The following is a 15,776-nucleotide window of genomic DNA, read 5'->3' on the forward strand; positions in this document are numbered from 1 at the left end:
ATACTTCTAATTCAACCTTTTATGTAAGTAAAGCTTTTAGAAAAATATCAAACTATACTAGTCACTCACAATTAGGATTCCTGAAGTTTCGGGCAACACAATAGATACAGTACGTGGTTTTGCAACAGTCATCATTTTGATAATGATGCTTATAGTTCGTGATGAAATCATCCGTTTTTAGATCTCTGCCATAACACATCCTATAAAATCATGAGAACTTGACTCTGAGAGGTTCTCACGCCTTCAGAATCAGTGAACATACTGGAACAAGCTGATACAAGCCCTCCTGACTTATCTACCACGAAAATCATCAGACTATATAAAGTATCCACTTCTTTAGTTTTCTGAAAGAAGGCAAGTGGATCATACCCCTATAAATCAATGGCTGTCTGACACATGTTTCTACCTGAATATTAAATACTGTACACATACTCACTCCCCTTGCCCCCACAGTCCCCTACACAGATGAAGAATGTTAAATGTTAGTCAAGCAGACCATTCTTCTATTAACTAGAGATTCTAATGCCCATGTCTTTTAATTGAATTAAGACAGACCCAAAATGGGAGTTGGTTTTATCCTTGAGACACTAGCCAGTCCTAACATACCCATTCAGACTGACCAGCTTTCAGACATTTGCTTAGACTGCCAGGAGATGCTATGCCAGGCAGGAGGGAGTGTTGGCTGGTCTCTGGAAAGACTGGGTCAGCTCTCAAGGGTGGAGCCAATCCCACTCTCCACCCTAACATCCCAGCCAGGGGAAAGAGGAGGAGGGATTCCAGCTGGCCTGGCAGGCTTGCCCCATACCACCTGCTGCTGCCAGAACCTACCCTTTGCCTTCTTCCCCCTCTTCTTTCATCCCTCCCTACAGCTCCACCTACCTATACTCTTTTTGTCCCATTTACCTTCTGGGTGAATGTTCCCTCAGCTTTCAGAAGAGCTTTTTTTTTTTTTTTTTAGAGCATCTCTTAAAAAACAAAAAAAAAACCCAAAAAACAGGCCACTTCTTTAGGTGCCTAAATATGCACATGGATGCCTAACTTCAGGCATCCAAGTCCGAAAACTTGGACTTCAGCTTTCTATGCACCCACTTGATATTACATATGGGTAATACATGTGCTTGACACATTTCAATGGGGAAAAAACTTCAGATAGATGTGGTCAGAAGAATGCATTCATTTTTTATTTAATTCTTGTGTGCCAGCATATTTGATTTTAATTTTTCTGTTACAGTTCCTGTACTATAAGTTACTGGAGTGTTGATTTTTCCCTGACATCTTGCAACAGAGGAGCTGGCTTCAAATCAAATTATCCTTTCTAATGTGAAGAAGAGATTCTTGAAACCTGAAAAACTGAAAACATCAAAAGTTTGAAACTGAAGAAAACTGCAAAAATATTTTATAAAGGAACATTAAATATAAGCATTAAAGCAGAAAAATGAGTCTCCTCAAAGAGCGTAAACCAAAGAAACCTCATTATATCCCAAGGCCTCCAGGAAAACCTTTTAAATATAAGTGTTTTCAGTGCCCCTTTACTTGCAATGAGAAATCCCACCTTTTTAACCATATGAAGTACGGTCTCTGCAAAAACTCAATTACTTTAGTATCAGAGCAGGATAGAGTTATCAAGTGCCCAAAGTCTGGTTCCTTGGAGCCCAAACAGATCAATCAGATAGAACCTACAGCTAAACCAACTTCTTCTAAATCTATCACAAACGGTCTATCAAATCTTGATTCTAAGCCTCAATATGCTTTTGCAAAAGATGATGCCAAGGAAAATGTAGAATTACAAAATCAGACAACAAATAAATCAGCTCAAGGACAAAAGCTTGTAATACAGAAGGAATTAACTCCTGCCAGTACTACCGCAGAAAGTGTAATCAACATGCAGCCTGGTTTGGATGGCATTGTAAGGCCCTCAGCTTTTGTTCCTGTAGGAGAGCACAGACATAGTAAAGGCCCAGAAACTAATGAGGTTGCTGAAATGATATCCCTGTCTAATTCGAACAACAAAAGCTTGCCTTTTCATGCAAAGTCTGCATTTCATGCTCCAAACCACCCATGGAAATCAGGTTCTACTTTTATCCCACCAGAGTTTCCACATAAAATTCCTCCCACAAAAGGTTTTGGTCCCATTCCACCTTACATGCATCCAATGATTCCAGAGTATTCACCCCCTTTTTATGAGCATGGACTGGCTATCTATGCACCTTACTTGCTTCCAAGTAACTCACCAGAGTGTGAAAACTCTGTGCTGTCTGTCTATGGGACCCAAGATCAAAGACATTTTCTTCCCCACCCTGGGCCACTCCCAAAGCCAATAAATCCATCATCATATGAGCACTACCGATTACTTCCACAATATCATTCCAGTCCCCCAGTGCCATATGGATTTTGCAGACCAACAGATCCTCCATTTTATAGATTTCCACATGTAGCTGGTATTAGTAGAGATACAAGTTCTCATCTAATGGAGGAAACTACCTTGCTGTACCCAACTTCTTCAAGTCCATCTCAACAATACTCATTAAGCTCCCATAAAAAGCAGACTGATTATGAAAAAGAAATTCCACTGCTGCATGCCAAAAACCATTCAAAAGAAGACCCAAATGAAAGAGAGAATGCCAAAATGAGCCCCCGTGCAGGGAGCGCAGCAACAGGCTCACCTGGTAGACCCAGCCCAACTAACTTCACTCAGACAAGCCAGGTTTGTGAAGGCCTGTTTGACCTCTCTAACAAATCATCTTCCACTGTAATTGGGAAGTATGACCAACAGGAAGAAAATTTCTCAGCCCTCAGACTTGCGAGGAAAAGCATAGATCAATCAACTCTACTTCAAAATGTGCAGAACCAGCAAGATAGAGATTCATCTACCAGGTAATAAAAAAAAAAAAAAAAAAACCTTTGCAAATTGCTTTTTCAAGATTTACTAGGGGAAAACAAAGACAACTCTATTCATATTTTAAATGTCTAGTATATGAAATATTACACTGTTGGGATGTTTAAAAAATGTTTTAAAATATTCTATGTATATCTATGCAAAGTATAATACCAGCTCCCATAAAACCTGTAAGTACAGTGGTTATATAATTGAGCTTGCCAGCTTTCCTTAAATATATAACTTCATTACTATCTGCATTTCCCTATACCTACTCTAAAGAAATATCCAGAACACTACCAAATCTGATATTAGCTACAGTGATTTTCACATTTAAAGGGTGCCCAATGTAGTTAGAGTTCTGGTCAAACTATTCTCCTCCCCCCCCCCATCAGAAAATAAAAAACTTAGTGAATTATGTTTTTTGTTTCCATTTCTTTCAGTATTCACGTCACTGGGGAAGATACACATGTTCAGACTGAATGTCAAGCAAAGAATGAGGCCTCTCTGTCCAACACAGAGGACGACACAGGGATAACTCCGCTTAATCTTTCAAAGAAGCCTGACACACACACAGGAGTTGTTCATGAACACCTGTACAAAAATGCTTCCAAAATGGAAATTCAGAGTTTTATTGAATTGCAAGACATGCCTCTGAATCTCTCAGTGAAAGATTCCTATAACACCGTCAGCCTGAAAACTTCATTTCAGCATTCATCATATGATGCTGGGACTGCCACCACTCCAAACAATGAAAATGAAAATTCTGAAGATGTATACAACACAATGAATCCTAACAGTGCCTGTGACAAGCCTTCTTTCACAGCACAGAGTACTGAAGCTCAAGATTTAAGAGTAATTGACAATTCTGATGAACAAAAACAAACAGCAGCTGTTGCTCTTTGTCAGCTAGCTGCATATAGTCCTAGTAAAATGAGACTGGACAAGGAAGAGCAAAGTTCTCAAGACTGTAATACTCCATGTACAGAGCCTACCCTCAGTTCTTCAGATACTCAGGATAATCACCGCAATCACAAAGCAAAAGGACAAAAAAGAACAAATCAAAAAGAATCCGCAAAAGCACAGCAAGGGTCTAAAAGAGTAAGACCCAATGACTGCAGCAGAGTGTTTACTCTAAGAAAGAGAACACGAGTATCATAATATTATTTCACTTGCTAATATATTTCCTTTTACATCATGGAGCAACTGTTAAACTTATCTGCTAGATTACACAGTTTCTCTGTACTGACGTCTTTTTTTGTTTGTTTGGCTGACTTTTTTGTTTGGACCATAAGAAGCTATGTATAAACTACCATGTAAATAGAATGTGTTTATAATTTTGTACTAATGTTTTTAAGTAATTGAAACTTCCTATGTGTAAACTCAGATTTTCATGAGAAACCTTTTGCATTCATAACTTAAGCCAATCAAAGTACATGAGATGGATGTTTAATGTTTTTGGGAATTGCAATATGGTAAAATACCTTTTACATCTGCTTTTACTACAAGACTTATAAACTTTAGAAACAATATACTGTTCATCATGTCCTGTGATACCATATTTAACTTAATTTTGTTTAATTAATCTAATTTTTTTGTTCCTAGCAAATAATTTTTCTTTAATTCTGCAGTAGTTTAAATTCAGCTTAAAATTTAAATTTGTTATTTAGACCTTAGTTTGAAAACTCTGTTTTGAATGTGAATATACCACAATGGTTGTACTGAAGAAACATTCATAAATTTAAGATCTTGGGTACACACAAGCTTGCACCAGTTTAATTAAATCAATTCAGTTAAAATAGTGCAAATCTCTGCATGAGCACTTTTATTCCAGCTTCTGAGGCTTACTTTGGTTTAAATTAAACCTGTTCTTCATCAAATTAGTCCTGCAGGAGAACACAGACATAGCAAAGGCCCAGAAACCAATTTAGCCAGCTAAGAACAGGTTTAAATTTAAACCAAAATAAGTTCTCAAGTTGAAATATAAGTGCTCACACAGGGTTTGCACCAGTTTAACTGAAACAGTTTAAATTTACAGCTTGAATTAAACCAGTACAACTCTGTGTGCAGACAAGCCCTAAGGCTGGGATTTTCCAAGGAGTTAAGTGTCCAAATTCCATTGAAGTTCAACAGGATTTGGGCACCTAACACCCCTAGGCGCCTTTGGAAATCCCAGCCTAAAAGGATAGTTATGCCAATAATTTATTCCACTTGAGGAAAGCACTGCTGGTGAAGGTTTCAATTTCAGTACATATGTATCACTAATTCTGGATCTTAATGTGCTTTTGCAGACAAACTATTTTCTAATTCTATAATTGTGTATAAGAACTTCTCATTTTTCAAATAAAGCTATGTACTGTACTTTAATTACCAATTCCATATATGTTAATGATTAAGGAATAAATTGTCTATGTTGTTATTGTTGGTAAAGTGTGTTTTGCACAAAAAATAATCAATAGCAGATTAAACATAACTATTGGCTTTTGAGCTAGCAATTAAAGTAAATCATGGCCTAGTATATCAGTCACTTATCTTATTATATTAAGATGAGTTTCCTTCACTGGAAAGCTACAGGTGAATGAATCTGCATACTGTACATCCCAGCCATTTGGGAAATTACAGGCACTCCCTAAAATCCCACAAAGATGTTATCCAGACAAGCTTTGCCAAAGTTTTAACAAAAAACTGTACTACTTATGATTCATAAATAATCATCATGTTTGGACTTGTACAGCAGCTGCTAATGTAACTGGTATTAAAAAATTGAAACTGCCCAATCAGTTCGAGTAAAACAAAGAAAGATCAATCATAAACCAATTTAAATCACATGTACACCTTTCACATCAACTAATTACTCAGATACAGGAAATCCCCATTTATACAAAAGACAGCAATGGCCATAAAATGCATTTAAAGAAGAACGGATGCTTTTCAATGCAACTGATGCACTTTGGGGGCATAATCTAATTTCTAGATAATATGGTATCTTGGGATAAGATGGATTTGGCTAGGCAAGGTTCTGCTAGATATAATATTAACTGCAGACTACAGAAATTAGATGTTTGATAATTCTAACAACCGACACTAATAACTTGGTTACTAATTTACATTCCTTCATGAGGAACAAAAAGTTTTCCCACAGATTTTCAAACAGAATACCAATTTGAGTTTGAACAGAGGAACTAGGCCAATGAAAGCTAACCAGGCCAAGCAGAAGAGGCCAATGAAATCCAACTGTCATGAATTCTGGCTATTTCTGAATATGGTGTAAGATACCTATAATGTACCTAACTGTATAATACCAAATGTTGAAGAGAGTAGGGAGAATTTCTCCCTGATCCCAGCTGGTATTCAGTTTAATTCCTTGAAGTATGAAGATAAATGACAAGGGTCCTTAGTACTGTACATACCATTGTTACTAGAGCCCAATTTTTATTTTATTTTTTGAGCGGGACTAAGCCAATTTCATCAATACACCTCTACCTCGATATAATGCTGTCCACGGGAGCCAAAAAATCTTACTGAGTTATAGGTGAAACCGTGTATATCGAACTTGCTTTGATCCGCCAGATTGCGCAGCCCCGCCCCCCCAAGCACTGCTTTACCGCGTTATATCAGAATTCGTGTTATATCGGGGTAGAGATGTAATATACCAAGGCAGCAAGTTCCATAGATTAGCTACACATTAGGTATGTCTACACAGGTTTGAGCCCAGGCTAAAGCCTAACCACCCTTGCATCCACACACCAATTGTGCTAATCTAGAGTTTGGACCTAGAGTCCCGGGACCCTGTATGGCTGGAGGGTCCAAGCCCATGTTAAGCTGGGACCTAGGATCCTGAGCCCTATTGCTTTCTTGTGTGCATGCGGCCCCAGCTAGACTCAGGTCCTGGAAGTTCTCCAGATGTATCCCAGAGTTTCCAGCAGAATGTTACTCAACCTAATGGTGGAGAGCCAATTCTCAGATTACATGGTAGTTCAGTTTAAAGTGTTCTCAAACTGCAGTCATTCTACTGAGACAGCCATGAAAGGAGCTAATTATGCAGTTTATGTACTCATGTGCTCCTTATGGGCACCTGAGTCCCATCAATAGCAGTAGCATTTTCCCACAGTGCAACACATTCGTAGGACTAGAGTGTCGACACAGTGGGGGGTGAGACACAGGCTGCTAGGCACTCTGGGATAGGACTACTTTGACTTCAGTCTGGGCACTGCACTGTGGACACCAGAGCCCTAGACCTAGGGTTAAAATACAACGTAGACACTCAAGCCCATTGTTCCCTGAAACAGGCAGCTGACTCAAGTCCCACTAACCCTCGGCTTACATTGCTGTGTCGACATACCCAGAGATACTTTTTAAGATTCCTTGTACCCATTTTCATGCTTGTGCAAGCTTGCTTGCAGCTTTCTTCACAAGTCCACCTATTGGAAAGGACAGACCTGAGCAACTGGCTGATCTCCTCCATCCCATTCATTACTGACTCATATATTTTCATAGCCAAACTTCATAATCTTATTTTATAAAAACATGTTCTCATGCCTCTTTACCACATGTTCTCTTACCACCATGCCTCCAAAATTCCCACTGCCCTTCTCAGAATCTCCTTCCACACTGAAAACAGTCTATTCTTACTCTAGCTATTCTTATCCCAAGCCTTTAAAAAAAAAAAAAAAATCCATTGCAGGACTTCATCTTCCACCCACCTATTAGTCATTTTGCTTAATGGCCTTCTGTGAGGAACTTCATCAAAGGCCATTTTAAACTACACCCACCCGTTCTCCTTTACCTGTTTTAATTTTCAATAGTGTTCTAACAGAGGCATGGTTCATACTAGGAGGTTAAATGCTAGTTTGCCCACTATATTCAGACTGATGCTTTATAACTTACTAGCTAAACTTTTCTCTTTTTTTTTTTCTGGTTATTTAAAGCAAGATTTACCAACCTACAATTTCCCAAACCACCCTCAGCACTTTCATTAACAATAGATGAGTACAATGTTGACTCGCCTTCCTGAAGATAAGCTCTTTTCTAATGATAAGGTATATGTTTTTTGTAAGTAGAACAGATACTTCGCTCCGTAGATCATTAAAGCTCTTGTATGAAATGCCCTTCAGCTCAGGGTGGTGTAATTTATTTTCTCAAGTTATTCTACATCTTTAATATCCACCCACCCTAGATAGTGCCTCATCTTCAGTCCCTGTAAGGAGTCCTCTTTAAAGGTAGCCTGGTGTAGCATAACACACAGGGGGTGAGACACAGGAACATTTTATGCATGCTACTAACCTCTGTATCAGATAAGTGATGGTGATTGCAGAAAGTTGAGAAAGAGACAACAACCTACTAGACAGTAATAATGGGCAATTCAATTACTGGTATAAACTTGTTGAATGTCATACCAGGACACGGTTTAGAGAAGTTATGTCTCCATACTATCAGCTATTGCTTCTTGGAACAGTTTGTTCTGGGCCCTAAAAGAGGAGAGGTTACTCTTGACTAGAGCTGGTTGAAATTCAAGATTTCCAATCCAGGAGAAATTTTGACATTTTGAAGTTTTCTTTCATCCTAAATCAGTGGTTTGAGCATTGGCCTGCTAAACCCAGGGTTGTGAGTTCAATCCTTGAGGGGGCCACTTGGGGATCTGGGGCAAAATCAGTACTTGGTCCTGCTAGTGAAGGCAGGGGGCTGGACTCGATGACCTTTCAAGGTCCCTTCCAGTTCTAGGAGATGGGATATCTCCATTAATTAAATTAAAAAGTCAAAATTTTGAAATTTCCCACAACGCTGTTTTGACAAGATCAAAGTGTTTCATTTACAGTATATCAAAACAAAAAATCAAAATGAAGTGCTTCAGCCTTATATAAACAAAGCACTTGGGTGATTTTTCATGGCAAATTTTTCAACCAGCTCTTAAGTGTGCTTTGCATCCTGCTGTTTGAAACTGCAGTAGGTCAATGCACACTAGGGAACTTTTTATATGGCAACAGAACAGTCCATATGGAGAGTTAGTGCATAGCACACTGAAGCAATGTACATTTATATCCCAGCTTGCCATGCAGTAAGTGCTCGTGTACACATGCACTTAGTCTGAGTCACCCAGGAGTTGGTTCAGAAGTATGGTTGCACAAGCAGATCACAGTAGGAGTGGATGATGATACTCTTGAGCAATTCCACTCTTTATTCAATGAGTATTCACAGAAGGTGGGAAAGGACAGATGCTTCTTCCTCCTAAAGGAACTGTATGCAGTGCATCTTGTCTCCCTCACCTGTGAGGTGTGCATACAGGGAGCTGCTTAAAGGGTTACTGAAGAGATACAGAATCTGATATTTTCAGTATGCTGCTAAACATCCAGTGCTGTTGAGTTCCTGGCCCAATGTTTGGGGGACAGTGGGGCATCAAGGAGAGCTAGCTGCCTGAAGCTTAATCCAGATAAGACTGAGATTGTGACACTGATTAGTTGGGAGAAGCAACTGGAAGATATGGAAATAACAACATTTCCTTTAATTGAGGATACATACCCTTCATTTGTGACTTATATTTGCAACCCAGAGGGTAGGACTGGGACCCTAGTTGCTGTTAAATGATCAAATAGCAGCAGTGTCCAGGAATTTTTTTTTTTTTTTCTAATCTGTGTCTACCTAGAGATTGTGACCATTTCTTTCAGATGTAGACCTTGCTACCATAAACCATGCTTTTGTCACCTCAAGACTGGATTACTGTAATGCACTCTTATACGGGGATACACCTTACATCAAAGTGGCAAGACAGAGCAGCCCACTTATAAAGCAGAATTTTTTGTGAGAAAGCATGACTTCTATGCTGCATATCCTGCACTGGCTGCCTTCAGGGTGGAGTTTGAAAATGTGGGTTTTGATGTATAAAGCCCTAAATGGAAAGGAGGGGAGGAAAAAGGGGGTTGGTGTTGTTGTGAACCTGTTACAGGGCCCTGTTAAAGATTACCACTATATTATTTTATCAAGGTTCATTTTGAGGATATAGGTATTCAATTGTTTAAATAAGAGTATCATAGACAGAGATATAAAGACAACTATATCATAAGCAGGAATTCTGCAGGAGAGTCATTACATTCTCAGATCACAAAATGTAGATGTGCAATCAAAGTAAACAGGCTGCTGCAAAGCATAATGGGTTTTTTTTTCCCCATCTTTCTTTACCCCTCAGAATGTCCATGAAAAAATTTGATGGTCAAAAACCCACAGATTAATACATATATAGCCCATGCATATTCAGATGAGATTTACTGATGTTTGTACTGTTAACATCTATGTAGGGGAGGTATAACTGTCATCCCCACTTCATACATGTTGAAAGCTGAGGCTAAGAGGTAAAGTGATGTGGCTCAACATCATACAGCAAATTACTGGCAGAGCCAGGATTCCAACCAACCACATTTGATTCCAAACTTCCTGGAACCCCTTAATTTACAGTTGACATTCTCCATATTATTACTGAAAAATGTTGCATTATCAGGCTATCAGATTCCAGATATAAAAGGTCTAAGACTCCAATTCTGTAAGGACTTACACACATGCTTAACTTTTTGAGTTCAATGGTGCTATTCATGTACCTAATGTTAACCATAATATATAAATTTGAAGGACTGGGGCCAAAGTAATTAGGTAGTGGTATCAGCAGAAAGATATTTGCATGGTACCAAGATTTTCTGTGTAGGAGGAAAACCTCAAATTATACAGAAATAAAAAAAGGAGGCTCTGCCAATTTATGATAAGTGAACTATTTTAAGCAATGATAAAAGACCTCCTGTATTCCTGACCTATACAGCTTTGGCCTTTGTCATTTCATGGAGACAGAGAATGAAGAGAAGCAGTACTGAAATAAAGAGAATATAAAGAATCAATAGATTTTTCAAAACAGGACAAAAGATTGAGGCCATGAAGCTTTCACTGATGTGATACTGGAGCTTTTCTATACATATACTATATACAGCTTTGAAAATTAACCCTTTGTCCACTCCGTCTCAATCATTTCAACTATACGGCAAATTACTTGAGTAGTGAGGCAAGACAATTATTTCAAGTCAGTCCTCTACTCTAAGCAACTAAAACCAAAGTCTGGTGCCTGGGAATTTAGGCGAGTGCACAAAAATTGGTTAACGTAGAAAAGTAGGCAAGCTTTTCTAGCCAGCCTTACCTTCTTCCAATACAAGCACTTCAACAACATCTGATAATCATTTTCAGTTGCTGGGTGGAGGCAGGTTGTTTTGTTTTCGGGGGGGGGGGGGGGTAGAGGCAGGTTGTTTCAATTTGTATTTTACATTTTCCTATATATAAACACTGCCAAAGTTCTTTAAAACAACACTTGGTAGATTAGAAGAATATAGCACTTTTTAGTAGTTAAAATACACATAACAAAAAGAGCGTCCTTATCTCAAAGTGCTTACAATCTAATACCCTTGTGGTATTAGATTTTAAGCACATAGACTCTTGTACTCTACCCTGTCCCATGGTGCCCAAAAAATCCTTGCAACCATTACTGTGTATGAAATGCATGCAAAGATATTTCTACAAAATAACCAATGCCAATGTTACTGATTGCAGAAGTCAAATAATGACTAACATAAATTACTAAAATTCTAATTTACACCAGGTTTTTCAATTCTGATTAAGTAGTACAGATTAATGCAAACTCTCAACCTAAATATGCAAGTTAACGATCAATTAGTTAACTTGTGTATACACATAATTTAAAAGTAGAATAAATGCATTAACAGACATATAGTATATAAAACTATTATATACAGTCACATTAATAAATCCTAGTAATTATTTTGGAGAGCAAATTTATTTATTTGGTTTTAAAGAACAATGAATTCTATTGACAAAGATGTCTTAAATGTCTTTCATGGATGTTGCTACAGCCATTACTAGTCCCACTTATGTCGGTGAATACAAGTCTGTTGCCAAATACAGAACTGTCATGCTATTATATAGTATTACTGTGTAGACTTATTGGGGTTCAAGAAACTTACCATCTGTGATTCGGGAAGGGAGTAACAATCCTCTCCTGCCTAATTCAGCCAGAGCCAGACATCCGCCATGCCAAGAATTGTCCGTTTCCTGGAAACTAATTTTAGAACACAGAAACACTTAAGTATAACTTGAGCTTTCTGGGTTTTATCATGTGTAATCCAAATAATTATTTGTCTACTGCAGTTTGTATTCACATCTTTACTCTTCAATTCAAGTAAATGTTTCTCCAATTTAATTTATTCACCATTGCCAGCTCATCACAAAATCCAAGATGGCAATCCTGTGAAAGAGAATCCAAGGAAGCAACTGAAGCTACTTATTACTTTGGATAGTTCTATGAATTTCAATGTACACTTAAGTTTATGAAATCTAGTTGTTAATTAGAATTCATCTAGACATCTAAAACATACAAACAGGCTGTGCTGAAATAGAACTTAAAGATACCAAGCCTGAAGTTGGACTTATTGAAGAATTTTCTGTTGGGTCTACTTGCTAACCAGTTTGCCACACCTAGTGCTGATTTACAAGTCCTGGCCTCTCTGCATAAGGTCTAGTTATATCCTCCAGCACAAATTGGATGCGTACCTACTGGGTGCTCCCCCATAGCACTTTCCTTGCTACAATACAAAACAGAGGAAGAGTTTGCCATGTGTCCGTTCTACACCAATTTCAGATGAGATCAGCCAAGGAATGCTAGAATTATTGCCATTGCTGACTGAAGTCAATATTCCAACATTGTGTCAACCACCCTAAATAAGGCATTTTTATTCTAGTATTTTGGGAGAAGCCATGGGAGAATAATTGTGAAAAAAAGTCAAAGTAAAGTGCAAATTAGTAACTAAAATACATTTATACAATTAAGTACAATTAACTAACCATGCTTGTATTGTGTTAATAGCAGGCAGCTGTAATACTGCACCCAAGCCCATCTCTCTCTGAATTTGATTTCTGAAATGTTTTGAGGTTGGGTTTTGTATTTTTTTATTTTTTTTTAAACCTTGAGGGAAGGTAAAGCTTTCTAACCCTGGAGCAATGAAACATCTCACTGGTCTGGTTCTTTGTGTTGACACAGTGTGGTTGCTTAGCCACCTAAGCTGGACAATTTTTTAATTGGGCAGCTCAAGATTCTAAGTGAAACTGGTTCACATGCTTAGTATCACATTAATCTACAGGCCAAAAAAAAGTCCCACAGGATATCAACTATGATGGTGGTTTAAAAATAAATGTTGATGGAGGGAGGGGGGAGAAGAATCACAGAATTTGTGACTCCCATAGAAAAAAGCAGCATCAATCATGTGTATTAATTAGTTCCTCCTGTTTTTTATTCTTCTTCTTAGTCACTTACTCTCTGGTCTGAGGTGTAATATATAATGTGGTTTCCCTCTTCTTGATCCAGACAAAAATACATTTTCTACATATTTTGATTGACATTCTATGAGACCATTATTGCTAACAGTTTCTGAGTATCCTCAGAGATTTTAAAAAAGGTACATCTAGTTCTTCGTCCCCAGAGTGAGATTATCTGAGTATAAAATATTTCCAAATCTACTCCAACATTCAAAAAATAAAGCAGATAAGACTCAGTTTCCTGCTACACAAAGGGAATGTCTATTTGGTGAGTTAGTGTGCAGCAAACTGGGGTGTAAAGCTACAATGCTCTAGCCTGTTGCAGACTAACTGGCTGCGTATACCCTCCTATCATGCGCTAAAAGTTCTGTAGTGTCCTTTCACAGAATCATAGAATATCACAGTTGGAAGGGACCTCAGGAGGTCATCTAGTCCAACCCCCTGCTCAAAGCAGGACCAATCCCAGACAGATTTTTGCCCCAAATCCCTAAATGGCCCCCTCAAGGATTGAACTCACAACCCTGGGTTTAGCAGACCAATGCTCAAACCACTGAGCTATCCCTCCCCCACTTTGAACTACTGCTGTTTCATTCTTAGACATTTCTTTATTGGAATACTCCCATTACAAGAAATTCTTACATATGTTTTATTTAGGTTACAAATGATAATCTGCAAGCCAACATCTGACACACAGTTACTACACTCCTTAAATTGTTCCTGGGCATGCTAGAGGCTACATACAAGAAAAAAAACACACATCTAAGGCGGAACATTTAATACTGACTAGATGCTTGCAAAGTTGCCTACACTGAGTAACAAAAGGTAGGTATGGATCCTGTATGCAATATGCTGATATAGTTTTTAGCAAGACAACCATGACCATACACTTCCACATCAAGAAGCCAAGCATTACTTCTGAACTTTTAACTCTAGGACAAGTAACCTGCAAAACAAACGTACATGTACTCCTCAGCTTTTCTGCTGATTTTAAACACAATAGGCAACTTTGAATGGGAAGAAAAGGGTTTCATAGCAATTTAGTTTTCACATATGCAACAATTCTGCTCTTACATTTACAAGAAAACATTCCATCTTTCTTTTTATACTTTTGAATCAACTTTGTGGTGTTCGGGGGGAGGGATAGCTCAGTGGTTTGAGCATTGGCCTGCTAAACCCAGCGTTGTGAGTTCAATCCTTGAGGGGGCCACTTAGGGATCTGGGGCAAAATCAGTACTTGGTCCTGCTAGTGAAGGCAGGGGGCTGGACACCATGACCTTTCAAGGTCCCTTCCAGTTCTAGGAGATAGGATATTTCCATTAATTAATTAAAACTACATCAGTACTAGACAGAGCCACAAACAGTGTAGGAGGACACTGTTCAAACTTTCCCACACTGCTCTGCCAATGCACCTCACCCCTGACCTGAAACATGCCACATTGCAAATCATAGCTGTGTGAAGAAATATTCACTAGATACCTAGGATAGGAAAGACCACCAATTTCACATATAGCATATCACAACTTGAACACAGATCTGTCATGAAAAAGTTAGTGCACTAATCCAAATCACCACCTACCACCACAAAATTCTGTTCTATTCTTTCTAGGAGACCCTAACAATGAGGTCCAAACTTGCATGGACGTTAAAGTTCCAAAAGTACTTTTCACATGTGTAGGTGTTTGCCCCATGCCCTTGGCCAAAATTCAAATTCTCCTTATCGTTTTATATGTGCTCTGGGCCAGGTGCCTGCCTGAATGTTGCCCTCCCACTCCAGAAATGGCCACATGGCAGCTGTAAAATTATGTACACAGCACAGGAGCATATTGAGATCCAAGGATGCAAGCCATTGCATAAATACAAAATAGCATTACCTAAAGCAGTCCAACAGAGACCCAACCACATCATCAGCTAACTCTTTTGGAAGCCTTCCAGTTATTCTACCAATCCTGCAAAAAAAGAGAAGAAAAGTGATTTGTTGTATAATTACAGTAATTTAAGATACAAGTTTACACTAAGATAACAGGATTCAAACTACAGATGACACAATGCATTATTTCAACGGTGTCGCACTAGGACACAAATGTCAGGCTACAAGCTAAAAAGCTACAAAATAACGTGCCTAACAAAGAAATGAGATTTTCAAATAGAAAAGAAGAAAACGTGGACTAGCCAACTGGGGAAAAGCACTATTGCAAAAAAGCCCCAAGTAAAATCCTTTCACACCATTCCAGTCTCAACCCTAGTTACAATTTCCTAGTTCGCTGCCCCACTTCCACCTCCATCCAAGAACACTAGCAGACATGGGCTCCATGTCATCACTTGTGCTACAACCATCATAAGTAACTGATAACACTGAGAAAACAACATGCAATTATTTCGCCCTGGGAAACATTCAGCTATTATGTTAATCTATTAGCTTTAAATTAAATAGAAGAAACCTACCCTTTTGCAGCAGACCATCTGACAATGGTGTCTTTGTCTTTCAATCCAATCAGCAATTGTTCTGTAGAGAATATTATTTTAAACAAAGCAGATTACTCCAAGT

General features: G+C 38.4%; 2 protein-coding genes across 2 annotated transcripts in view; one reads left to right on the forward strand and one right to left on the reverse strand.

Moving 5' to 3' along the window:
• TBCD (tubulin folding cofactor D) overlaps positions 1-15,776 on the reverse strand; it is a 252,882-nt gene that overhangs the window by 188,532 nt on the left and 48,574 nt on the right. Inside the window, exons 11-13 of the mRNA XM_065415052.1 lie at positions 15,674-15,734; positions 15,103-15,177; positions 11,884-11,978 (exon numbers count right to left, since the gene is read on the reverse strand). Of these exons, the coding sequence (XP_065271124.1) occupies positions 11,884-11,978; positions 15,103-15,177; positions 15,674-15,734 (231 nt within the window). The remainder of the gene's footprint in view (positions 1-11,883; positions 11,979-15,102; positions 15,178-15,673; positions 15,735-15,776) is intronic.
• On the forward strand, positions 1,436-4,036 carry ZNF750 (zinc finger protein 750). The gene is made up of 2 exons (XM_065416212.1): positions 1,436-2,874; positions 3,319-4,036. The coding sequence occupies exons 1-2, from the start codon at positions 1,436-1,438 to the stop codon at positions 4,034-4,036; spliced, it is 2,157 nt and encodes a 718-aa protein (XP_065272284.1).

This window comes from Emys orbicularis, chromosome 13 (assembly GCF_028017835.1).
Source record: "Emys orbicularis isolate rEmyOrb1 chromosome 13, rEmyOrb1.hap1, whole genome shotgun sequence".
NCBI lineage: Eukaryota > Metazoa > Chordata > Testudines > Emydidae > Emys > Emys orbicularis.

What these genes read in the sequence shown, in the direction of transcription:
- ZNF750 (XM_065416212.1), top strand. Translation starts at nt 1,436, where the DNA reads ATGAGTCTCCTCAAAGAGCGTAAACCAAAGAAACCTCATTATATCCCA. An exon ending in GATAGAGATTCATCTACCAG is followed by an intron (nt 2,875 to 3,318) that starts GTAATAAAAAAA and finishes CATTTCTTTCAG; the next exon opens with TATTCACGTCACTGGGGAAG.